Genomic DNA, 25,823 nt, shown 5'->3' on the forward strand with positions numbered 1-25,823 from the left:
TCAATGACGGTATTCAGAAAATCCTGAACGATTTGTAATCACGCATCACATGCCGTAAAGATACATGATCGAAGTTTACGCCGCCATCTCGGAAATGCTGCTATGTGCCGACACAGAACATCCCAGCGATGGTCTTATCTGTGCAGACAGAGGGCTTTGTAGATTTGGACGCCTGTATAATCCGAAATCATCCATCGACAGCAGAACCTTAATATGGCGATAAGTCCTAGCTATCCCGCGACCTTTTCCTATGGATCATACTTCTACTGGTTCGTTAAGGTCAGTGGAGTGATGCAGCGCTTCTCAACCAGCTTCTTATTGCAGAAAAATTGGGAAAACGTTATTCAAGCACATTCGTTACTTCAGGCGAGCGGCTGCGCTTCACTCAACGAAGTAGTTCGGCGCAGCCATTCGGTGCAGGCGGAGGGAGGAACTTCAAGCTGAAGCTCATTTGCGAATACTCAAGTCAGTATCCTAAGGATTCACAAAAAAAGGACACTCCAACGATGCACTTAGTGATGCGTAATCTCATCCCCATCTCGCCAAATTTCTTGTGTGCCCGCGCTCTCAATAATACGCACTCTATATTCAGAATACAGTTATTCTCTTTCCTCAGTACGTACATGACCAAGGTAACCTGTCCAACGTTAGAAAAGAAAAAGAAACGCGGGAGAAACAGGGACGGCGGTGTCTTTACTGCGAACCAGCGGATACCTCCAAGTTCAACCTTGCAAGCTGCCCACTTGATCCCCACCGAGAACCAGTGTTCCTACGCTCTCGCCTCAACCATTGGCGAGTAGTGGTGCTTCCACAGGCAGTTCAGGCAAGTGACAGTGAGGTTAGAGCGAAGCTGCTCCGAGGTCACCGACAGGTCACTCGTGAAAGTGACGCTGAGCTGGCGTTCGGTCATGACGAAACTGTTGTCCGAGAAGCGACCTCTAATTTTGCCGGCCGAGAGCCAAACGAACAGCGCGACGCCGTCCGTGGACAGGTCGATCTCGTGAACGTTAGACTTCGCTTCTGTCGAGTTCGTAGCCTCCTTTTCTGGCTGTTCTTGAAGTGACGTGTGGACGACACCTTCCAGGGATTCGGCGGTCGACGGAAGGCCGTGTTCGTTTGACCCAGTGCTGTCTGTGACTTTCTGTCGGGCCGGCGACATGTTCTGTAAGGTGTCGCCGGCTGTCGGCGCGGTGCTTTTCCGCATCGAATTCCCGGGATCGTTAGCCAGTGGTGATTCATGCTGTGCAGATTCGTAGGTCGTGATGCTAGTAACCTGCATAAGAGTCGCATGCGCGTTTTTCCTTAGCGATAGCCCGATAAAATAAGCAAGATATATTTCGTCCAAGTAGTTCTGAATACAGCTGATGACATACCTTCGAGCACACCATAAAATTCGATTGCACGTGTACATAATTATTTTTCTGAAGAAAATTAAACTTGAAGTGTCATTAAGCATCGAGTGAAGCCCGAGATGCACCATGTATGTTCTACGGCATTCCTATCCCGGAAAGCAAGTCCTCAGTGCTGTTCCGAGTCAGTTGAAGCCAAAGTTGTCAACGGCTATTACGCGCTTGGTGTACAACTACACATTATGAAAAGGCACCCTTAATGTGCAGTTAACCTTTCATATGGATCGCAACATTGAAGAAATAAGAAGAAGAAAAGGGAGGAGAAGTACATTTTGGTAAAGTCTAGCAGTAGCTTTTGATATGAGTACGATTCGGTTGATCACACTTATTTTGGATCCATGCAAGTACACAGTGGCAGTAGAATGCAGAATACACTTATCTCATGCAGAAGGTTACGTAGCAGGTTAGTTGGTGCAACGTGTACGAACTCTTTGACACTAAAGACAAACTGGACTCTTCCTGATTTTTTGTACTTTCTCTCTGTTGGGAAGGTAAGACATGCATTAACATTTAAACGCAGCATTGATTGCCTAGAATGCTGCCGACGCTAACAATTCCCATGCGCCATTATTCGTCTGTCATTAATTATTTCCCCGTTTCTTTATATACTTCAACAATAGGTGCATGGCAGCACGCCCCGATACTGCACATTTAATCAATGAAAACAACAAACGTTTCTCTTTTTCGTTTCCACACTTCTACTGCCGCGTCTGAGCGGCAGCGTTGATGCGTTGACGACTCAGTGGCGTGTCTTCGCATGCTGACACCAAAAACTGGCAACCTTGGCCGAATACGGAGGTCAGCATTGAATTTAGCATCGATCTGCCAGGCACAAGGCTACCAGAGTTCCGACACGTGGTCTGCTTTTTGCTAAGGGCTGCGACAGCGTCAGAAAGTATGGTTCGTAAATATGTCAAACAAATTGCGCCTCGAGAAGATAAGCGCACGCTGACTCGCTATCAAGTTGACGTTGTTACAGGTAAGCGGGGCTCACGTGAGGAGGCCACTAAAGAGATAAACAAAACCACACAGAACAGGACTGGATGCAAGCTGTAGAGTGAAAGAGCGGACGGTTTGTTTTTCGTCTCACGTTTAGCCGAGCTGTGGATCCGTCCTGCGAGAGGCCGACAAGCTATTCAGTGCACGCTGCACCTACGATAAGCAAATATTCACGCTACGACGAAAAGCACTTCGCTAAGCGAAGTTTACGTCTGCGGTTGTTCGACATGCTTGACGCCTACTCATTCAGAAGCTATTGCATTGTCTTGTCACCGATTCCGTGCACTATATGGAGAGGCGAGTCCGCGCACCACATGAAATGCGTCGCACGAAATAGCTGCGGAAGTCTTCTTGAGGATCGTTACATGCTCTCCTTAATTTAGATTTCTATCAGAACAAGAGCACTCGAAGTGACCACTGTGTGTTCATCGTCTCATTTTTTAATGCTTTAGCATCAGGATTGATGAAATGGGGAAAAAAAGTGCATGTTTATGAAGATTGGGAAGGCGGTCACGGGGTATATATATATATATATATATATATATATATATATACATATATATATATATATATATATATATATATATATATATATATATATATCCCCGTGACTCGGACGTCACGCTGGCTTACGTGACATTCGCGTGTAACTCGTCCCGACATGACACTGCAGGGTATTCACGCTTTCATCTCTTGTATGGTCGCGACCTTACACTGCCGTTTGCCACAATCCTCCCTTCTGTGACACGTGTTGCAACTGAGTACGCTCGTGAAATCATCGATGACGCTCACATGGCTCGTCAAGTCACCCGATCTCGTTTATTAGCCTCTCAGCATATACAAAAAGAGCGTTATGACCAGTGCCATCGCGTTGTTAAGTTCGCGCCAGGTGCTTGGGTGCTCCTCTGGTCACCATGTCGTTGGGTTGGCCTCTCCAAGAAGCTTCTCTCTCGCTACACAGGGCCTTATGTAGTCCTACGCCAAGTTAACGACATAAACTACGAGATTTCGCAGTTACACTTTGATGCATCCTCAAAACAGACACCTGTTGATGTCGTGCACGTTTCGCGGCTGAAGCCGTACTTTCACTCGCAGTTCTTCGCCTACCATGCGCCGCGACGACGCTTCGCCACCCGGAGGTCTTGCTACAGAAGGATGAAAAAAGAGAGAGGAAGAAAAAGATCGGAGACTGGCTGGCTGCGTGTTGTTGGTGGTCAGCCATCTTAACTACTCTGACTGATCCTGTATATACATTGTAAATCGAGCCTCTCTATATACTCGCAACATCCCCGTAACAATATATATATATATATATATATATATATATATATATATATATATATATATATATATATATATATATACCGCGTTTAGATGAGAAAACGTAGTCTGAAAGCTTTTGATTGGAAAATGAACTTGCAAGGCACAGACTTACAGAATAATGCAACTACTTGGTAAATCTCCTTTACGGTCGCGTTGAATTATACGGATGCTGTTGGTGACGCATCACACAGTGTCACTATCCATGTGCCAGCTTTCCGAACTTCTCCACTCTTGCATCAAAGCTATTCTTCGTGCCTTTGCTATCCGCGCCTCAGCTGCGCGACAGATTCCTCGCTACGTGTATTGGGCGAGAGCCCAACGCCAAACATGGAGGAGGAGACAAAGAAGCTAGGTCAACCTGGGCGTCTAATGGATTGTGAGGATCGGCCCACCCACGGCTTTGATTTCACAACCCCCTGAATTTACAAACTGGACACTGCACATAACTGGAACTGCACATATCTTGCGCCGGTATGAGGTCAGATGTACCAAGTCGCAGCCTTTGATTAGCCATTCTCCGTGGTCGGCCCTGTTGATACGCTGTCGCCGTAATAGGCACACCTTACTCTGCGAAACACATGATGACGACGCGCCAAACCGTGGTGGACAAAGAATGCGTTGCTTTAAAAGAAGTCATTTTGTTATTTGTCTTGGCGGGTGGCCCTCGCTGGCTTTGAATGATAAAATGGTTGCGTGCATATGTTTTGCGTACCGATTTTGCGAGAGCCGGCACGGCGTTGTACGGTAGCTAGGGTTTTATGTCATGATGGCGGCCGTCATCACGACTAGAGCTCGAAAATTGCCACTACACGTAAAGTCCTTGAAGAGACAATGCATTGCTGCAACTGCAAACAGTCAAATCCAGTTGAACTTGAAAAGTATCTTAAGTTAGAATGCAAAAGGCCAACAAAAGGTATTTAGGTCACTGCAGTGTACGGAATAATGTCTTGCAGAAGTATTTTTAAAATACCAATACCGGCAATATTAGTTAAAATTCAGTATATTGAGTACAGTACTTAAGATACGTATAAAGCTTAATAATAATTTTACAAAAACGATCGAAGATGGGTAGCGGCGTCACCTTCAAACAGCCGCAAGTAGCTCCTCGGGGCGTTGCAAGCTTCAGACGCGTCTGCTAGGCACCATTTAGATTCTTACCATAGCACCATCCTTCTTCCTATTCACATGCTATCTCTGTTACTCCCCCAAACCATTTCCCCAGCGTGGATTAGCAGGCTAGAGGCGCTTTACCCAGGCCGGCATTTTCACCTTTCTGCCATTAAGTATTATCTCTCTCTCTTTCTCTCTCTCTCTCTTACCAATGAAACAGGACTGCATTCTATTCGATTCTACAGTTCATCTACAATCGATTACCTTCCATAAAGACTCGATCGGGCAACTCTTGTGGCGTCTTCCAGCACAACAACAAAAAAAAGAATGAAAAAAGGGGGAGGGGAGGAATCAATAAAAAATACAGTTAAACTTCGGCTACGGAAACACGATTTTAGAAATGTTCCGACTTCCCAAGAGGGTTTCGATTACCAGACACGCATTCAGGGAGTATAATGCATTGAAAGCCTCGAAACAAGGAAGTATCCTCGACGTCTCGCCGAATTTAATGAATTTTTGGGAACAAATACGAGTAAAATATGAGGCAAAACACGGGTACGCAGGGTTTCAGTTTCATCGACCTGTGAGGAGGTTTGCGTCGAAACTGGCATGACGTAACTAACCGCGTACTCAAGGGGCTCGCTATCTAAAATAAGTGCGATGAGTATGCAGGCAATCTTTTTAGGCTCTTGAATAAGCCTTGTTATCCCCACGAGTGTTTTAAGTGCTTTCAATGTAACAAAGTTCTCGGTTCTCATTTACTCCACGTAATTTAGGTCTAAGCGTATCATGAAATCGGTGCCGTTAAACTAGCATCGTCGGTTCCGCAGCTCGGATACGAAATGCAAATAGAAAAAGCCTGGCCTTCATTTTGTCCCGAAAGAATCAATCATTTCTGTGCAAAAACATAACTAAAAGCGCAAATGGAGTTCTGAAATAATTATCTAAAGTTTACGGCATAAGTGTTTTACTTCACCGCTTTTGCAAGCTCGTCTTCTTTCGGATGAAATGCGCTTTCGCACAGTCCCCAGAAATGTTTTTTACGTGTACCAAAATCAATGGCAATGCCAAACCACGTTCGTGACGTCACAATCAGTAGTTCGTCGGCGGGTTACGTGGAGTGTTAAGCTCACTCACTCTCAGCGTGACGGACGCGATGTCCTTCGCAAAGCGAGGCACCTGCAGGAGCAGAAAGTTCGTGGACAGCGTCGCGTTGTCGGTCGCGTTCAGCAGGCGGAAAGCGAAGAAACTGTTGTTGCGGTGGCACGAACCCGAAGCCAGCAGCTTGGACACGTTGGCCACGTATGCGGCGTGGGCGTAGTTAGACACCTGCGCGAACCGGGGCAGCGCGTGTAAAACAAAAAAACACGCAAAGGAAAACACCGCGGTAAGGCAGGAAGTGCTTACGTAACTCACGCGGCCGTTAGCTGCGAAGGACGCGCGAAACTAATATCGCAGTTCAGCGAAATCACGCCCTCTCACCCACACGGTACCAACAGTTGTGGTCCGTAATTAAAGTGGAGGAACGCCGCACGGGCCCCACTCACATATTAGTGAGGCGGAGCAGACGTGAAGTGCCGATGTGTCGAAAAATAATGAAAAGATAGAGAAGGTAGACCAACACTCGTTTTGTTTTCGCTCTTTCTGACGTAGAGGTGCACGAAGGGCTCATATACCATTGCAAAACAGTGTTGACAACACTGCCGGCATCGCTTCGGTTAACTTGGTTACCGATGACGACGACATTTAATCGCAAAGAGCGTGCCGGCGAACCGGACGTTATTCTTCAAGTGTTTCACTAAAGTTTCCAATTTCTCGTGTGTCAAGAAAACATTGGTACACACTTTTGCAGTTTGTCCTTATGTTACGCCTCACTACTCTCGAGTCCTCCGGTGAAGTCACCTTTAAGGGCAAAGAGCTTATGCGTTTCTTCATGCCGCTTCGTTAATTGGGAGCGAGACGCGAAGTAGGCACCAATAGTTGTGAAACGAGACCGGTAAGTATCAACCTTCTACCACAACCCCTTCAATAATGGTGTCTACGTGCAGAAGCCTAACTCATAGTTTGCTTGTTCCGAGTAATGACAAGGGAAGAAGCGCGAAAGTAAAGAGCAGATTCAAGCGTCGTTCTTTTTCTAACGAAAAGATATCTCGTGTGTCACTCTAGTGCTGAAAATAGCGCTGGGAACGCTGTAATTTCAAGAGAGACATTGCCATGTTTGTTGGAAACTTTCTCTGTCATGCTCTCAGTCGAACTTTAACTGATTACTCACTGACTTGTAAGGACTATTTCATTTCGCGAAAGAGCAAATAATTATTGGCGGTTCAATATCGGGAATTGTTTTACGTAACCTTCACGAATTGGCAGAAGTTGAGTAAATATTCGGCCAAGCGCAATCTTTCTTTGTTTTCTGTTGTCGTTTCGCTGTGTTGACAGAAAAAAAAATGTATGGAAGTGAAAGACTTTACGACCGACTGTCATAACTTGTGATTCACGGCAACGAGGTATACGTACAACGACAATCATGCATGCGACTCTTTTTATGCACCTTGTGGCTCAGTCCGCTTTCTTAATAGCTCTCTTTTTTTGTTTTTTACACTGTGCAGACTACCCAACGAGCCTAAACCGAGATTCTCAATGAAGGACATACTTTATGCTGCCAAACTTTCAAAGTGTGGTAAGTATCTAAAATATACCTAAAGTATCTAAAATATGTTCTTGCAGCACAGCATACGGCGTTAATGGAAGCTTATGGAACATATATATAAATTATGAAGTGTCAAAAAAAAAAGCGACGCGTGCGGTTTGCTCCCGAAATTCACTCAGGGTCCAGCAAATTGCTGCGGTAGCACGCTCTAGTAGATCTCCGAGTGTGTAAGCCCTACAGTAACCGTGTCCCGCTCAATCTGACGAAGAAAAAAAAACGAAAACTGCAGCTGGAGAAGGTGCGATCGCAAGCTTCATTCTGAAAAATGCGCTGCTGCGCAGGATTTTTCTAGCCATAGTGGCAAGTCATTAATTTTCCTTCTGCTTGGTGTCACCACAACAACGAAAGAAAGAAAGAAAGAAAGAAAGAAAGAAAGAAAGAAAGAAAGAAAGAAAGAAAGAAAGAAAGAAAGAAAGAAAGAAAGAAAGAAAGAAAGAAAGAAAGAAAGAAAGAAAGAAAGAGACTGTTTGTGGTTTTCTCATATCCCATATTTCGTATCATTACTCGGACCAAAAAATCTCGGTGCGGCACAAACTGCGTGATCAAACAGCGTCCGTAGCGAAAATGGAACAGGTGGCGCTCTCTTTCTGCTTTTATAACATCGTCTACTGCATGGTGCACCACCGTTCGAATTTGTGTGTAGTTTTCATGCGCTTGGTAGATCTTGTTTCTTTATGTTTCTAGTCTTCTTTATTGTTATTTCAATATTTCGTAAGTTCAGCCGACACAAGGGCCTTCTGGTGACGCGAAGATGACAACCCCCGTTCCTCCCTTTCACTCACGTAAACACTTTTGTATACGGGCACCCAACTTTCGTCGTTGTCACAGGTGTAAGGAATTTTCTTTTTTTCTTCTTTTTGTCCAAGACGGAAACGTAATTTCGGAGTCATTTCTGGGCAAGTTGGAGCTGCGTAAATATCTAGTACACAAGTTTCTAACTCTATAGTGAAATTACGTGTAACGGAGCAAATATATTCGCGTGTCTGCCATGTGGTCACGTACGAACAAAGCAGGCTTCCGCTAGATAACCTCTTTTCGCAAAAATCACTGCACCCAGTTACTTATGAAACCTCGCCGTTTGTATGCAAATTTTGTCAGTACGTTCACGGCCGGCTGGTTGTGAAATGCTGGAAGGAGCCGCTATTATCTTTTTGTGCGTGTTTCTAAGCTATTTATAGCAGCAAACCAGTTAAAACGATATTGCTAGCGCCGATGAGAGTAGCTGCTCCAACCTCGACTAAAACGAGGCACTTCGAGTTATCCTTCTTTTTCATTATTAAATATTTATGCAGGGCGCCTGACTATGCATACACAAGCCAAGCAAACAAAATAAACACATTTGCTCGAGTTTTACGATAGCCAGGTGAGGAACACTTGCATTGTCTTGTGGAAACGAAAGTGGCAATATCAGGATAGTGGTTCACCAGCACATTGGAGCGCGTAACGCAACTCGAGATTTTTTGCTTCAATTTGGTAGTGTAGAGCAAAAAATATAGAAAAAAATACAAGTTTGCAACTCTCGTGCATTTAAGTATAACAACTACTCGGCTAATGGAGAACGTGAGCCACCAGTGAACTTATTTACTCCTTCCTTTCTTTATGCTTCTTTCATTCATTCTTTCTTTCATTCTTTCTTTCTCTATCTATCTCTTTCTTTCATTCATTCATTCTTTCTTTCTTTCTTTCTTCATTCCTTTCTCTATCTATCTCTTTCTTTCCTTCTTTCTTTCTTCCTATCTCTCTTTCTTTCTTGCTGTTAAGAATTCTTCTTCACTGTCAAGCCCGAAAGCAAACATTGCTTCGAAAAGCGTAGCGCCGGCCGTGCGCTGGGAACATCGCGTTTCACTACTCGGGCAGTGTAAGTGTCAGTGACATGCAACGTATTGCTTACAATCAACACACAACAATAGAAAACCCCTTATATATGGGAACATTGTAAAGCGCATTCCTCGACGACATCGTGAGCCAGGAGATTCGTGCGACCTCATGTTTTCTGGTGCCGCAAGTATACAATTGCTACACCGCACAGACGAAAGTAGTGTAAGCCCCGGCGCTGCTGACTGCTGAGTATAGGTGACGCGTTCGGAGCGCCCTCAACAACGGTGTTTCTCTTATCCCAGAGGCTGCTAGAAGCCAACGAACCAAATCACTCACTCACTCACTCACTCACTCACTCACTCACTCACTCACTCACTCACTCACTCACTCACTCACTCACTCACTCACTCACTCACTCACTCACTCACTCACTCACTCACTCACTCACTCACTCACTCACTCACTCACTCACTCACTCACTCACTCACTCACTCACTCACTCAATCTGTCAATCAATTAATCATTGATAATGCACGTTGGCGGAGAGATCCCGCCAGATGAGAAGCCAGCAAACCTTGCCGTAGCATCGTGAAGTCGATGCCAGGGTCGTAGTACGCCTATCACTGTTACGCATCTGGCACCAAGCGGCAAATGCAGCCCCCATTTTCTTTTATAATGCAAGAAAAATAAAAATGTCTTTCGCAGACGCTACGATTTCTACTTCTTAGGCACACGGCTTGAATAGCAGGGCGAACCGCACGACAAACCGCAACTATAAAAGTAAGCGATTACAAAATTTTCCCTGTTATCTTTTTTTCAAGTTAATATTTTAGGGCATAATACGCGCCAAGAGAAAAAAGCGCAATCGAGGACGGCACAGAATTAAGTAGCGTGATCAAATTAAGAAATGCGTGGGCGTAATTTGGAATTAGCTTGCGCATGACTAGGGTAAATGAGGATAGCTTGGAGAGGCCTTCGTCCACAAGACATAAAATAAATAAATATGATGATGATGGCTATAGCACACAGGTTATAAGTTCTTAACTGAAGTCAACGGACCAGTTTCGGCATATATCTACTCTTGATATGCGGCACGACATGCATTGGCATATTGAAAACTTCTTTTTGCCCCGCATTTCGCTGGGAACGCTTTTGAAGCAAAATGACCTCCAGGAAGTCAATCTGCTTGTGCGTTCACTATACAGACGGGTGTGCAAAAGGCGTTGCTAGTGTAGGGATTCCGCGTACAGCCTGCCAAAAGTAAAGCCTGCAAAAAAAGATTACAGGGAACGGGATTTCCGAAAAAAACTGAGTTCCCACAAAATCTTCACATGTGCATATAGCTCGGAATTCAAATTTGCACTCTCAAGTAATTTATTCTGACGTAGAAAATAACTCATTAAATTACATGCACTATGCCTAAAGAAAGTAAAAATTCCCATTTTTCGTGGTACTCATGTCCCGGAAACTTACATTAGCCGACTACACATGAATATGCCCTGATCACGCACCACCTTTAAAGACCAACTGCATCATTTTGGTGGCTAAATTATAGATTGCAAATGAGTAGTCTGTAACATGGAAGCAATCTTGACAAAGCTGCGGGCTCACAGTTGGATTTTCTTTTCATTAGCAGCCTTTAAACAGCATCGAATCAGACGACGTGTGCACCCTTGTGGTTAGCAGATATAATGTGAATCTCCAGCACGTCGCCTCCTATTTTTTTTTTTTTTTTAGCACTCCGCGGGCATTCGCGGACCTCCTGCGATCTCGGAGGTCAGGCTGTGGAGCCGCGTTCTCGGTTCTGCCAGAACAGTTCCGCCAAGCGGTAATGGCGCCGTTTTTTTTTTTCAGTTTAGTTATAAAAAAACTTCTGTTTTCGCAAGCTTTTCCTGATTCACGCGCTCGTATTTTAAACGTAAAATTTCGTACGGAGGCTGTTATATGTTTACGCTATCTGGAACCAGGCCTCTTACGTGGTCCAAAATTTTGTATCACGTGGCTTTCAATTCCGCAACAACAACATGCGTTAATGTAATTGATTATTACAGGGTAATAGGTGGAACACAACCCCTAAAAATCAGGAAGTAGATAAAAATCGCAATTGCTCGCACAAAATCCGCACCGTGAAGTTGTGCGCGAGGGACGTCTTGGGCTCCAGTGAGGCATAGTGGTAGAGCTTGACTTCCAAAAGCAGGTCGTAGGGCTCGTCGTGGTACAAGTCGTCCAGCACGTAGACGACCAAGCGCCCGGCTTCTTCGTACGGCGACACGAGCAGCGGCGCATAGAAGCGCTTCGCGAAGTAGTGCAGCATCTTCCACTCGCCCGTGTAGTCTGCACCGGCGAGAAAAGGACTGTTAAGGTTGGTCGAGCGACAAGAACTCACGCATATTCTCTGAGTCGGCTCTTCATACCTTCCTCGGACGACTGGGTGCTCACATACCTCGGGCAGTGGGTGTTTTGCCTGCTTTAATTATGTACAGTGAGCTGTCTTGTAGCCGCCGCGGTGGCTCAGGGGCTATGGTGTAAAGGGCTGGTAAGCACGAGGTCACGTACGGGATCAAATGCCGGTCGCGGCGGCCGCACTTAGATGGGAGTGAAATGCAAAAGCGCCCGTCTTCCGTGAATCTGGGGACAGTTTAAAGACCCCCTGGAGGTCAAAATTAATGCAGAATCACCCCCTACGGCGTGCCTCATGACGAAATCGTGGTTTTGGCAAGTAAAAACCCGGAATTCAATTCAATTCGAGCTGTCTTGAACTGCTTTCACGTTCTAGGTTTTGTGTTGGATTCACAACTTTGTCTTGGCCTTTACTTGTGTAACAACACATCCACGTGCAAGTTGCATTAAATTCAATTCGATTCAATTTAAACAGTTTAGTGCGTGAAACGCCAGCGAGGATGCATACTTGGATTTGCTGGTGTGGCAGAGCCCACCGTACAGCGCTGCCAGTCGTCCCCTATTCGTGCTGCCCTTTGTGCGTAGCATGCAGTAGAAAAAAAAAACGCCAATATAATGTGCAATGCTTTATTTGGATGTATATCTCATGGCCAGTGTTAATATCGCGATTCGCAGTAAGCGAATTTGCCTTTGACGTATAGCCTGGCGCTAACTCCACAACACTTTTGAAGCCAAGTATATTAAGCTATACTGTCCATTATTATGCATTATGCATTTTGTTCTCGACACGGTATAGGCCGCTTAATAATCCTTTTAGTCTCTGCACCACCCCGTATTCAAACACACTGCCATCGTTTTCGCTAGAAATTAAAAAGAGGGACATAACTGATATGTCACTGACGCCCACAATTCGGGTTTTCTGCATATAAAAGGCTTCGATCAAGTCGCGCGCAAGTGGGACAATATATACTCCGAGCGAGAATTCTTACGGTTGCTTTTCATTTTGCCGAGAATAAGCAAATATCTCGGCACCGCGTGCCTAGTATCATCGATAAAACACAAGAAAAAAGCATATTTGCTTCGGCTGGGCGGGGGATGAAAGACATGGTGGCGAGCGAACATCCTAATTGCAAATTCTGAAAGCTCCACGACGTGGGAATTCGCGAAAGCTCGATTCCTGACGCTTATTCAAAGGCGCATGCGAACATTCCCGTCATAAATTGCATTACGCAACCAAGCGCTCTTAAATTTCACGTCATTGTATAGAAAACACATACGTTCCGAATAACACGTAGAACACAAAGTCCTGATCGCCGCAGGGACTCCCCGCACATTTCAACCGCCATGAAAAAAAAAATTAAATAGTAAGAACTTAGCATTTCAGAAAATCTTCGGACGCTGCATTGGTGAATCCCCCTTTTTTTCTTCTTTCTTTCTTCTTTCTGTTTTCGTTTTGTTCTGTAACACGAGCGCTTGCGTGCACTAGAGCAATTTTTTTGAAACACATTTATCGGAGGCGATGTCAGGGCATCGTAAAAAGGTTACACGGGTCATAAAACCACGCCGCCTTCGTTTGACCAGTCGTACGCAATATAGCCGCATTATCTGAACAAAAGCAAGAACACACGGCAGCACTTTCACAATGCGCCGGCACCTCAGCAGGCAGGAAAGGAAGAAAGGAACCTAAATTCCTTGTGTCGCAATACTTTGCTTTCGTAACACCCCCGTTGATCGCAAAATGCTTACGAATTAAAAGACCACGCGTCCTGCATTTGTCACACACGCACTATACAGAGTCGGTGATTTGCTGTGCGGTGCTGTGCCGCGCATTCCTATGGTGCGCTGTGCTTTGCTTGAAAGCATGCCTACCTGCCTGCTCGCTCGCTCACGCAATTTGTTTGTTTGTTTGTTTGTTCGTATGCTTCACTGTCGCTCGTTTGCTTGCATGCGTGCTTGCTTGTTCGCTCAAACTTGATTTTTCTTTGGCAAAAGCTCCGATTAGATTGTTTCAGTGAACACTTTCAGATTTCTTTAAAAGTTATTTGTGGCAGATGGTGCAATAATACTCCATGAGCTGGTGGTGTACTCAGAGGCGGATCTTATTGGCAAAAAAAATCGAAATACATAATCTAATAATCAACAAAAATTATTCATTAGGTTTCTAACTAATTACGTTATAACACATATTGCGATTTACAAATTATAGCGAGTGAGGCTGCAAGGCATATCCACTCGAAAAAAATTGTGTGGATGACACCATTTACGAGATATGCGCCATCGAACTTGTGGTTAAAATGTGTTGTTTCACTTACTTCCTTAACAAAACGCCGCTTTCTGCATTGAAGCACAAAAGTAGCGGGAACACCAATGCATTTCTGTGTAAAGTTCGGGAATTAATATTTTGAAACTGGTGTCATATTGAGAATTCGTCCCTAGTATATCCAGCTTGCGGACTCCCCGGTTAGAATTTACAAATTGCAGTATGTGCCATAAGGTAATTAGTTCAAAATATTAATGAGTGATTTTTGTTAATTAGTCGACTATGTATTTCAATTTTTTTTTTTGCAAGTAATGTCCGCCTGTTCGATCATACCAGCACATGGACCAGAATTGTGCTATCTCCCACAGGCAGCTTACAAAAAAATTTTGATAGTGTTCGCTGAAACGCCCGGTAGATAATATTAACTCTTCCCACACTCACCTATCTTCTTAAGACACCCCTAATTGGTCGTCAGTGAGCAGACGAAACTAACATAAACAAGTTCAATATTCCATTTGGGTCCTAATGGGGTGCTTTGTTGCTTAAAATAACTTTATAGGCATTTCCGTTCGTAGGATCTATGGTGCCGTGATTGGTTGCAGTTTTTATTGCGTACGAAGGCCTTTTCTTCCGCGAAAACATCTTGCTATCCAATACACCGAGGGCGGAAGGTCGAGGGTAATCCTCGACATTGGCTTTTCTTGTCTGATCATAAATATTCGGTGCAAAGGTTCGCGACAGGTATCGTGTTCGCGACAAACAACATAGTGTTTGCGTTTGGCCTGGTTTGTGCGCTGGGCACATGGTTTAGTAAGCCGCACCGAAAGCGTGACATTTATGCCCCGCATGTCACTAGCTACACCGTGTACCTAATTCACTCTTCACAAGGCCCGTTCAAATCGTGTACCAGAATGGCGTCGCATTTCCTAGCATATCACGTTAATGCGCTGCACTAGCATTCACGTCGATTCGCTAAGGCGACATCTGTCCCTCAGTGTGTTCCCGGTTGAAGCATAAAAGCTATGCGTTTTCTCCGGCACGTTCTTCCCGTTCGCATGAATGCGACGGGCTCGAAAGATGTGTTCATGTAGACTCGGTCGTATGGACTCGGCAATCTCGCGCCGTCCCTCCCCGTTTGCATATTCGAGTAGCAGAGAGCGAAGGCAGTCTCATCCCCACGAGTGAATGGTGAATCGACGTGGCGGAGCAAAGGAATTGTCTTGCGCCATATCGCGAACCAACAGTATTTTTCGTAAAACAAAGAAGAAGTACGGCATAACATACGCGCCAACTGCGCGCGAAAGACGATCCAGTGGGTGGCGGTGAAGCTTCCCTTCCGTGACCTCTATTCACGAATCAATATGCGTCGCAGCGAGAAAATTGCGTTCTTTTCCTTTCGTCCCGTTCGTGGAATTGATATTTATCTCGAGCTCGTCCCTTTCTCACGGGGCACCGCTGTGCGGGTGGACGCGACGCGACGTATACGTAGTACACAGCCTTGACGTGCCACCCTCACCTTGCGCGTCTGTTTTCGAGTCGTCGTCGGTCGATGCGAGGCAATCTGGTATAGACGAGTCGCTTACCGGCGATCGATTGTACTCTGGGGTGCAGTCACGTTAGACGGTACATAGCGAACGCCAATGTGCATGCAGGTGCTGGGCGGATTGTTTTAAAGCATGCGCAACTCATTTCTTCGCTGTTGTGACGTCATGGCAAGACAACAACGGCAGCGGTTCACCTATTGCGATGCGTTGTTCGTTGCAGCTCAATTATGCGTGCAATAGCAGATCTAACTTGCGGTCAGAACTTAGCACAGACGAGAAACTAGGTTCCTCTGAAATGTCAGGTCAAGGCCGCTTTCTTTTGCGAACGGTTTGTGTATGAGCTATTTGGTTCCTCAAAGTAGGATGGAGCCGGCAGACACACCTCACGGATTAGGAATTGGGGCTTTATTAAACGCGTGTGTACGTACACAGTATGGCCAAACACATGCACGCAGACGAAAACCAACCGCTCCTTAGGCCAATAATTTCAAACGTTATTTTAAGCAATCTGTCTTACACGGGTAATATGGTAACTATGCGTAAACGTGCTCAGGTTTACGTATACCTAAGGGCGTCTACGCCAATACGTGTGCACTATACGTGAAAGCAGTCTATCGAGAAGTGAACTCGTGCAATAGGTACGTGACGTGCAAATCCGCGCCTCAGCGGCGGTTGCCTCTGATTAACAGAAATAGATCTCAAAGGGAACGCTTTTACGGGCTGCATGCACCGTAAGTGGTTGCGTAGCCGGAAACACGGCATGGCCGCCATCTTATAGACACACCTTAAAGATTTTGATTAGTGCTAAGCAAAACAACTTTTCTTACCTTTTACTACAATGGCTACGTTTTTCAGCCTGTGTATTAAGCACTGACAGATACCGAGGGTGATGAAGAGGTGGCTATCCTTCTACCCCCCTACACAAGCAGATACTTCAGCGCTGACAGAACCGAGAGGGCAGACAGCACTATATCCAAACCAGTTTCTCGATATGCTTTGACCAGCCTCCCCTGTGTCGGCCTCTTGTGCTAAGACTTCCATAGAGGGCGCCGCAGCAGGCTTTTCTGGCTTTTGTATATATTGTCATACATTTCGACATCCTTGTCTGTAACAAATGCTCATGTGCTTTCAAGGCTGAATTGCAACACGTGCAAAAGGCGCATGGCGCAAGGAAAACAAGCTGTGTCTTGTGTTTTTATCTTTTGTACGAAGGCACAAGCCCTCTGGTCACGTCATGCGTCTTTTGTACACACTGAAGTTCAACAACGAGTCAAAACCAACTCGACCAGATTCAAAGTTCAAAGCACTTGTGCTTCGATCGAAACTAATCCGTGGACCTCCCCTACCGTATGCCTCACAACACAGAGCTGTTATGAACGTTAAACGCACATATACTGTTGTTTTCATATGCGGTTGTTTTGTGGTTTTCATTATCACGGAGTCTCGCCATCCCCAGTGAGGGTTCGGCAAATGCAACGAGTGGGCCAGCATATCGTATAGCCTTTTCGTCTTGTTCATAAACTTTATTCGATTATATCTTCGCGAGACTCTTCAGCGGCAAATTTCAGCAACGTGGCCGCAAGCCCTCATTTGACATCCTTTGAATGATCGGAGTTGAATAACGGGAAGCGATTCAGCAAAGAAATTTCGTGTTTGCAGCATGCACACTTCTATTTAAATGACGGGAATTTGTCGAAAAACGTAGCCGTGTAACGCCCTTTTGTAGATTTTCTAAGTAAAGGTCAAATCTGGATACGCTTCTCGTGAGGATGCGGGCGCTTTTTTGCCTGTAATTATTCAGCTCGAGCTCATCTGCCGTGGTACACACGACGAGAAAATTTCAGACGTCGCGGAATATTGCGAGAACTCAAGCGTCATTCAGTGTGCGTTCGAACGTCGAATTAGGTCAAAGAATGGATCGCTCAAATATGGCCCAATGCGGGCGCCCGCACATGTCTTAATATTTCATTCTATATAGATTTCCTCGTTAAAGCATATGGCAATTCGTTTCGTGCAGGCCGGAAGTCTCTAAATTATGCCTGAGGCGAATCTTACAGCGTTCTGGAAGCATGTAATTACTTTTTTTTTACTAATCGAAGCACTTACAATAGACTGGCGTGGCTGACATAAAAATTCATGTCATGAACATTGACGGAGAAATCGACTGTAATGAATAGCCTAGGTGCTTTAAGACAGCTAATAGCAGAATTAAAATTCTAAATTCTGAAATTCTATATTCTCCTCGCTTTTATGAGAATCAACTGACAGCAAACATTTCTATGTGATGCCCATAAGCCCTACACAAGAAAGAAAAGTGAAGTGCATAAGCCTCAACCAACGACGAAATGTCTTTCCATTATGTCGAAACTTGAGCTTGTGAAGTGTACCATGCGGGAAGCGGCGCGCGTATTGCGCACCATCAAACTCACTCCTGCTATTATACATTCTAAACATCATAGTCTATGTTCGCGAGGGTTGGCTGGCATTATAGGCCAACGCCATTGAGAATATAAAGCCGCGCTTTATGAGAAGAGTGCCGTGACGATGACCAATAGCGGACGGCTTCTACGCGACAGACGTTCCGTGAAAGAAGAGACCACGAGCAGCGTACGCGCAACTGCGCCCGGAGGCTCATTATTTCTTGCCACTTTGTTCTTCCTCCAGAATCTCTCCTGCACCATTTGGGCTTCCTTTTTGTTTTGTTATCCTTCATGCGCACACGTGAACCTACGGTCGACTGCCACTACACCAGGGGCGCTCTAACGTGCACCGACATGTGGCTGCGCGGTCATCATTCCAATTCATCCCCATTGTTTCGAGGTCACTTTGGCCGCTATTCGAACCCACAAACGAGATCGGCAGCAGAATGCCGCGGCTGCCGAACTATCGTGCACGAGCCCGCAGAAACACTTCCGTTATGATCTCTACAGTGGCACGCACCGATGGAGGACCAAGAGGGTGCCTGCCAGACGTCGTTCAGATGCCAGTAGACGGCGCCCATGGTCAGACCCTGCGAGCGGCGAACCGCGAGCCGCTGCCGACGGTAGTGCTCGGCCTGCGTCTTGACGCCCATCGCCTGGTAGATCTGCGCGGACGGCAGGCTCCAGTCACACTTCACTAGTACGTACAGGCAGTTGTGAAAGCAATTTTGGTTTAGTTCTTCACAGCCGTAATCTTCCCAGAGTGACACTATTCTTTACTCCAGCTGCCTCTACTCCATAATTCACCGCCTCTGTGTACACAAGTTAGGACTAAGAGGACGGTACTGTACTTCAACTAATAAACATAAATTTTCTCCCTGTCACTCTAATTTGACCATGTTGTTGTCGTTTTTGTTGTTGTTGTCGCCGTCGTTGTCGTCGTCGTCGTCGTCTTCACCCCAAATCATGGTTACAATTACAAGGACATTCCAGGCTCATCTCTTGGCCTTTTCCCCTTCCTCTTCCATAAATCCAAACGAAGGCGTTGCCACAAGACTGAATGGAACCATGGTGCTAGATGTTTAGTGATAACCACATGAAGTCAACAGACAATGAATCCAATGCAAGATAATGAGGATTTAACTGCTTCTTTATTGTTCAACAGCATTATTAATTGTACATGAGGTCTAAATTCGCGATAAGCTTCGTGCTACTAATAAAGGACAAAAGTAAACCGAAAGTGTAAGGAAGACAACTTTATCAACGGTGGGAGCAGAACCACAATCTCAGCATGAGGTGACCCCAGTCTCTCCGCTCGCCCTGGATGGATGGATAGATGCTATGAGCGTCCCCTTTGGAACGGGGCGATGGGTTGCGCCACGAAGCTCTTGCTATTACACTGCCTCTTGTCCTGCCTAGGTTAAACAATTCTTTAAAAAAACACTATAAACTCCCACAACCAAAGTTTTTGATCCCCTATTGCGAACTCTGCTTTTGTACGCCTCCGTTTTTTTGCCGTTTCCCTACTTTTATTCCACCAATCCTTCAATCGCCTCTTACTCGCCTCGAGTATTAGGCGGCGCCACTTACGTCCGTGGTGGGGTATGTAGAACATCCAGAAAACCGCAGGTGTCACGCAGTAAATGGACACGCAAAGAAGAAGGTGGAAACAGAACAAGCCGACCAATATTTTATGCGAAACTCCCTCCCGCTGTTTATAACAGCTCAAAAGCGTTCAAAAAAGTACAAAAGTGTGCCACGAGAGGTGCGAAAGAAGGCATAAAAAATGATTAAAAGAAAAACGGGATAATCGTCAGGCTGCGAGGCTCGAAGCGACAAAGACAGGGGCGACGCGCTGAGCATATACGTCATGCGCTGAAAATTAATCAGAACGACGCTGCTTTGCCACGTGTTCTGGTAATCAAACCTGATATTCAGAAGGGGTGCTACACCTTGAACTTTGGCCTCCCGTGTGGCTGTTGAATTAGCCGCCATGCGCGCGACTTTTTATTTCTTTCTTTCGGGTACGCGCATATGAAAACACACCGACTCCGTGCCTGGGCCGCATTTTGTATACGCAAGCAAACCAGTAAAATGTAAGAAGTAGGGCGACAGTGAAAAAAAAAGAGAGAATGAGAAATTGACGTGATGTGTGTTTGGTGGCCACTAGTGCACCGACAGCCCCGCCCTGTCCTGTTTGACGGCAGTGCTGTGTATAAATTGGCTTAATGTCCGTTCGTGCATGCTACATTTTGGCGGCGTCGCTGGGTTTTTGTTTCTTATTTCCTCGTCTTGTCGTGCGTGATTCCACCCGAGTTGCCGCTAACCGCGTGATTCTTTCTTTCTTTCTTTCTTTCTTTCTTTCTTTCTTTCTTTCTTTCTTTCTTTCTTTCTTTCTTTCTTTCTTTCTTTCTTTCTTTCTTTCTTTCTTTCTTTCTTTCTTTCTTTCTTTCCTTCCTTCTTTCTTTCTTTCTTTCTTTCTTTCTCTCTTTCTTTCTTTCTTTCTTTCTTTCTTTTACTCTCCCTTTGGTTTTACCTGCGCGCGACTCACTCTCTCCTATGTTTTTCTTTAATTACAGACGTTCTACTGTGCAGTACCACCAGCAAGTGTTGCTTGAGCGACGATCGTCCTGCCGCTGCTGCAGCAATATGTACCTCTACACTCTCATCGAGCGAATGTGCGTCCATACACGTGCTGATGGTTGCTGGGACCGCCGTCACTACAAGTTAAATGATTCACGAGTCTACCTGCGTTAAAAGCAAGAACGCAAGCGGCACAAAACGTGCGGTTAAATGAGAAAGCCTTCGCTCGATGCGCGGTGAAATAGACGGCTATCGTCTGACTGCCAGGTTGGCGGTTCACCAAGCTGGACACATTAGTGTTTCGTTACATTGCGTCCCCTAAAACTTATATGGAAAGCCTCTGTCAGAAAAAAAAAAGCATGTGAATATCATATATATTGAAAATAACGATATGTCTGGACATTCTTCTGCGTGAATCTCGTCCGGGGCTGGTGTTGCACAAGCCAAGGAGGCAAGAATTCGACCGTCCATAACAGCTCTGCTCAGGGTAGCGCATATCTAAATTGCAGGTCTGAATAGACCAGCTAGCATCGTTATTGGTTTGAGAGGCTGGTAGTGTATTTGCCACTGTTCAAACGGCTACTAAACAATTGCCGGCGACTTATCGTCACTCGTTTGCTGGACGAGAAAGGAAAAAAAAAGTAAAGTCGGTATCCCTAAACGTACCGGTACGTGAGGTAGCCCAAATGTTTCACGCGGTAACGAAACTGCAGCCACTGAGTACATTCGTAGAAAGAAAAGGCTAATTTGACGGTATTTTCAACCGTGTGCGATAACCTCGCATATTATAGTACAGGCGTTATCCTTCACACTAAACCGAATCTCGACTTTTAGAAAGCTGCGACATATGTTTTACTCCCTTCTTAGGATATAATATTTTACAAAACTGCCAACACCACAGTAGGGAATGGTAGAATAAATTGAAAAATGACCAAGAATTTTGAGATACTGCACGTTATAAACGTTTAAGAAATAGAAGCACTATAGCAAGACCATGACTGCATTCGATCGCAGTGATTGCAATCCTTCATCACTGCCTTAGCGGGGAGCCTCGGCAGTCAAAATGCTCTGTTTTCGTTACCGTCACATTGAGCGCCCCGCTGACCCGTACTATTGGACACAGAACCACAGTGTATATAATCAGGACACAGTGTATATAATCGCAACAGATAGGTGGCCAGAGGCATCGGACGATGCTTGTTCTATCGAACCAGCAAGATTGAATAGCACTGACCTAGACTGAAAGCTTTCGGTCAATTATTAAACACCTTGCTTGTCCACTACTGCGCCAGGTAGGCGCGCTACTCGCATACGAAAAACCAGTTAGGCGGTTCGTGGTAAAGATAACCAATTCAGCTGTCGTAGAGTTAGTTTGATAATTTTGATTTCACTAGTACTTATCCACTTAGCTATTGTTTCAGTATTCCAATTCATACTATCACGGATACAGAAAATTAGGGTGGGGGAGCAGATCAAGAGAAGAAAATTAAAATGGTTTTTCTCGAGCTAAAAAACATATTAGTATGCTTTATTAGAACTTCAATGTTCAATACTCCGTTCTTTGTGACATAAAAGAAGTTAATGGTAAGCTTAAAAATAACCCTAAAATAACTCTCGCACTATATTACTCCTTCTCAATGTGCGAGCATAAACAAAAGCTGCATTTTCCAAGACCAGTTCGTGATAGAGGAGACCAAATATGGCCCCACCTGCGGTGTTGACCTTTGCGAGACTGCCCGCAACAGCGGCTCATCCACGAGAAGGGAGTGTTAACATGAGAAAGGGATGTTAGCACTATATGTCCAGTCGGTAGTCAACTCATGTGATTTGTCCCTTAGTTTAACCTTGTCCTCATCTGCCTAACTCAGCGAATTATTTATTGTCGCCGACTCATCCGATTCGCGCTCTAATACGCTTAATCCGTGCGGAATTTCGACTGCCCGCGTTAAAGGGGTATAAGGAGCACTTCCTCTAAGTAATAGACATGCGCTGCATGTGACAAAACGTCAGTGATAGTTCAAAACAATGCCTTTCGAGAAAAGCACGCATTTCCAGCCCCAAATTTTACGCGTGTACGTGACGTCATGCCACATTACCCGTATGCCTGTGTGTTATACAGTATGAGGCGCCGTCATGAGTCGCGCGATTCCTTTTTCGCCATGCGTACCTGCGACAGCAAGATGAGGATCCTCAGAGCCTGGTCGGTGCCGTCCTTCTTGGGAAGTGCGACGACAGCTGACATGTACGTTTCCAACCTGGCATTGGCTTTGGTGTGCAATGCAGAAGAAACAGCAAAGGTGAGACAGTAGTCGCTATCAACAATAAATAAAGGTAAGCACTCAATAAACTCATGAATACATAGTAAAAAAAAACGACTGCTTAAAGTGCAACTTTACCCTCTTTAATGTGAATCCTAAAAACAGGGGCAGGCACATATTCGCTATGCTGCAAGTTTAGGGAAGCTTCATGTAACGTAGCACCAAGAAAGTCCGTTAGATATTCGCACTTTTCGCTCACAAGCAAAGAACTGGACAACGAACTCTACATCAAAAACAACCTTCGCTACGCGTGGCTCAAGCAGGCTGCCAATTTTTACGAACGACGAGGAAACCTGTGAATCACTGTTAAATTATTTTTACGCCGAAAAGTCACACCTGGGACCACGAGGCAACCGCCGAGGATCATTCGAGCTGTCAGTGAAATAAGAACATCTAAACACGCGCACAAACAGGATATGAAAAGGACAGTTCGCATTGCGCGCGTGTATAGATAAATTGATCGTGTCGTGTATTTCAGGGAAGTACAGTGAATTATAACACGCTAACCAACAAATTAAGCCCACCGTAATGTCCTTGCTGAAAACCCCGGACAAACTACAACTAACGAAATTTCCACGTGTCGGTGAATTACACGGTTGCTTTCACATTCCGCGTCCCCGCCAGCCTGCGGCAGCTGCGTCTGGGACACGAACACAGCACTTCACACATAACCGACAGCAGCTGGGCCAGTGAAAAATACAAATTACACAAGGTGACTCCAATGGTCTGTTTACGGATTTACACCGCGATCGACGCATAAAGCGTTCGCGACACGAACTGACTGTTCAAGTTAAAAAAAAATTTACTCTCGGTGTAAACAGCCGTGCCGTATACGATGACAACAAATAAGTGCGTAAAACTCCTACAATTTGAATGAAAATTCACTTCTGGCAGAAGTCGTGGCAGGATGTTGAAACAATTTAAAAACCTGAGCCAGACAAGCTGCAAGACGGCTAAAGATGTACTGTTTTCGAAGTTGGTGTAAAACTACAGTTAACTACGCGGCCTCGTACTGTACTATGAGAGCGTCTTGTTACATACAAGCGCGATTTATGTTGAAAGTTCGAACTCATTGCTTGGGAGCTTTAGACATAGCCGACCACAAAGCTATAACATCTATAGCACCTCGCTTATACGAGGGAAGCCAAGTTGAGTTCAGGTCCACGCGCAGTGTCGTTACTCCGATCCTTCGGAAAGCTAAACCGTCTGCTAGTTCTAAAGCTCTTAGCTATCCCCTGCCCCAAGACAGCCATCAATGCGTACGTGCATATGTAACAGAGCGATGAATTAGGCTTGATGGTCCACGTTCGTTGCGCTTACGCCCATGTGCGGCACACGCTTCGTCGTGCGAGTCCTGTATTCGTCCCCGGTCAGTGCTCACCTTGTCCCCGCTAGTGGTGCGCCGTATACAGTGCAATAACAGTGAGCGTGCGCGTGCATTCCCGCGACGTTCATTCCGTGTAGTGTCCTCGGTTTAAGGACTGCGCCGCCTCATAACTAAGTTTAGCGAGCGGCGAGTAGAACTGTGGAGAGAGACACTCACGGAATGCGCGCATACTTCTTTCCACGGCGACCAGATTCATTACAAATACACACGCGCCTACTGAAACGAGTGAAACTCCCGAGGCATAGGCCATTCAACGCCGCCCATCAATGTGCACGCGAAGCTCGCCTTGCAAAGTGCTACGCAAACACTCGAGGCGCGTGGGTGACACCAAACACGCTGAGTGCTATCGAACCAAGGGGGACCGGCTCTATGAAGCGTTGGTATGGGTACGCCGGAGAACGCGGGCGAGGAGGGGCTATATTTTTGGAAGATTTCTCTCAGTATTCGAGATTCGAGGCATTTGCGCGCGACCTTCTACATTTGTGCTTCGCTTTTTTTTTCTGGGACCAGGAAAGCGGCGTATACTCTAGAAATAGGCCGGCGAAACTACCCCTACAAATTCTGGAAGTGTCCGAAACAGCAGGTCCGTTGACAACGATAGAAAATACAACACAAGTGAGGTTAAACTGAAACGCAAGGCATGTGGAGTAACCCTGCATACTCCCCCAAACAGGAGCCTGAAAGCTGGCTGTGTTATGTTTCGTCTGTTTCGCATTTATGTATTTCTTTATATAGAGTCCCCATTAGCTTTGTAACTTGAACATTGATATTCTTATGATCTGGCTTCATTTTCCTCCACATTTCTTGAACAAACGGTAAAAAGCTTCATTAACCAGTTCAGGGCGGGCGCTAAATTGTTCCTGCTTATGCATACTTATTAAGTAAACAACGTAAACCGTAAGAGTCCAGTCAGGTTACCTTTAAGTATAGAGCACCAAGACTGCCTTTCATGGGTAATTTCCTTCTTGAAATAAATTATGGTAGAAGAATGAATTCATAAAGATGCGAGAAGAGTGGAAAGGCCCTGTCTCCTCACAGTTCATTGCGCAATTTAGCCCTTGTCAACCCATGCAACCCTCATATAGCCCTTCTCAAGAGCTATTTTCCCTCGACATCGGCGCACTGTTTGTAAATTGCCTTAATCTTGCTATAGCTATTTGGTTTTACTTCCTAAGCCATATATTCTAAATCTAACCGAACAGCATTTTACTGTCAACCCACCTTATTGCTGTCGCTACGTTCTTTTCTCCCTATACAGCTCATATCTAAATTAACTCGTGAAAATTCATTGCCTTTATATCAGCTGCCCGCCGTGTATACATTACCACAAAAGAACGGCTCGCATTACTGGTAAAGTCTAGTGATAAAATTACCATGTTTAGTTACCTGGCGCAGAGTTGATCATCTACCGCGTCCTTGTAGGTCGCAAGATAAATTACCAACAATGAGACCCGACTTCGAAGAGAACCGTAAAGCAAGTCCTTTCGTGTGCTTAGACATTGTATACTGGTCTTATATGCGGCTATTACTTGACTGAACGTTGAG

The 25,823-nt window shown here is 45.4% G+C and overlaps 1 protein-coding gene across 1 annotated transcript in view; it reads right to left on the reverse strand.

The window, feature by feature from the left end:
• Nucleotides 1-503: 503 nt before the first annotated feature.
• Nucleotides 504-25,823, reverse strand: part of LOC135914052 (beta-mannosidase-like) — a 51,382-nt gene continuing 26,062 nt past the window's right edge. Inside the window, exons 12-16 of the mRNA XM_065446792.2 lie at nucleotides 22,741-22,838; nucleotides 18,511-18,655; nucleotides 11,492-11,700; nucleotides 5,979-6,170; nucleotides 504-1,273 (exon numbers count right to left, since the gene is read on the reverse strand). Of these exons, the coding sequence (XP_065302864.1) occupies nucleotides 770-1,273; nucleotides 5,979-6,170; nucleotides 11,492-11,700; nucleotides 18,511-18,655; nucleotides 22,741-22,838 (1,148 nt within the window). The 3' untranslated portion in view covers nucleotides 504-769. The remainder of the gene's footprint in view (nucleotides 1,274-5,978; nucleotides 6,171-11,491; nucleotides 11,701-18,510; nucleotides 18,656-22,740; nucleotides 22,839-25,823) is intronic.

This window comes from Dermacentor albipictus, chromosome 4 (genome assembly GCF_038994185.2).
Source record: "Dermacentor albipictus isolate Rhodes 1998 colony chromosome 4, USDA_Dalb.pri_finalv2, whole genome shotgun sequence".
Taxonomy (NCBI): domain Eukaryota; kingdom Metazoa; phylum Arthropoda; class Arachnida; order Ixodida; family Ixodidae; genus Dermacentor; species Dermacentor albipictus.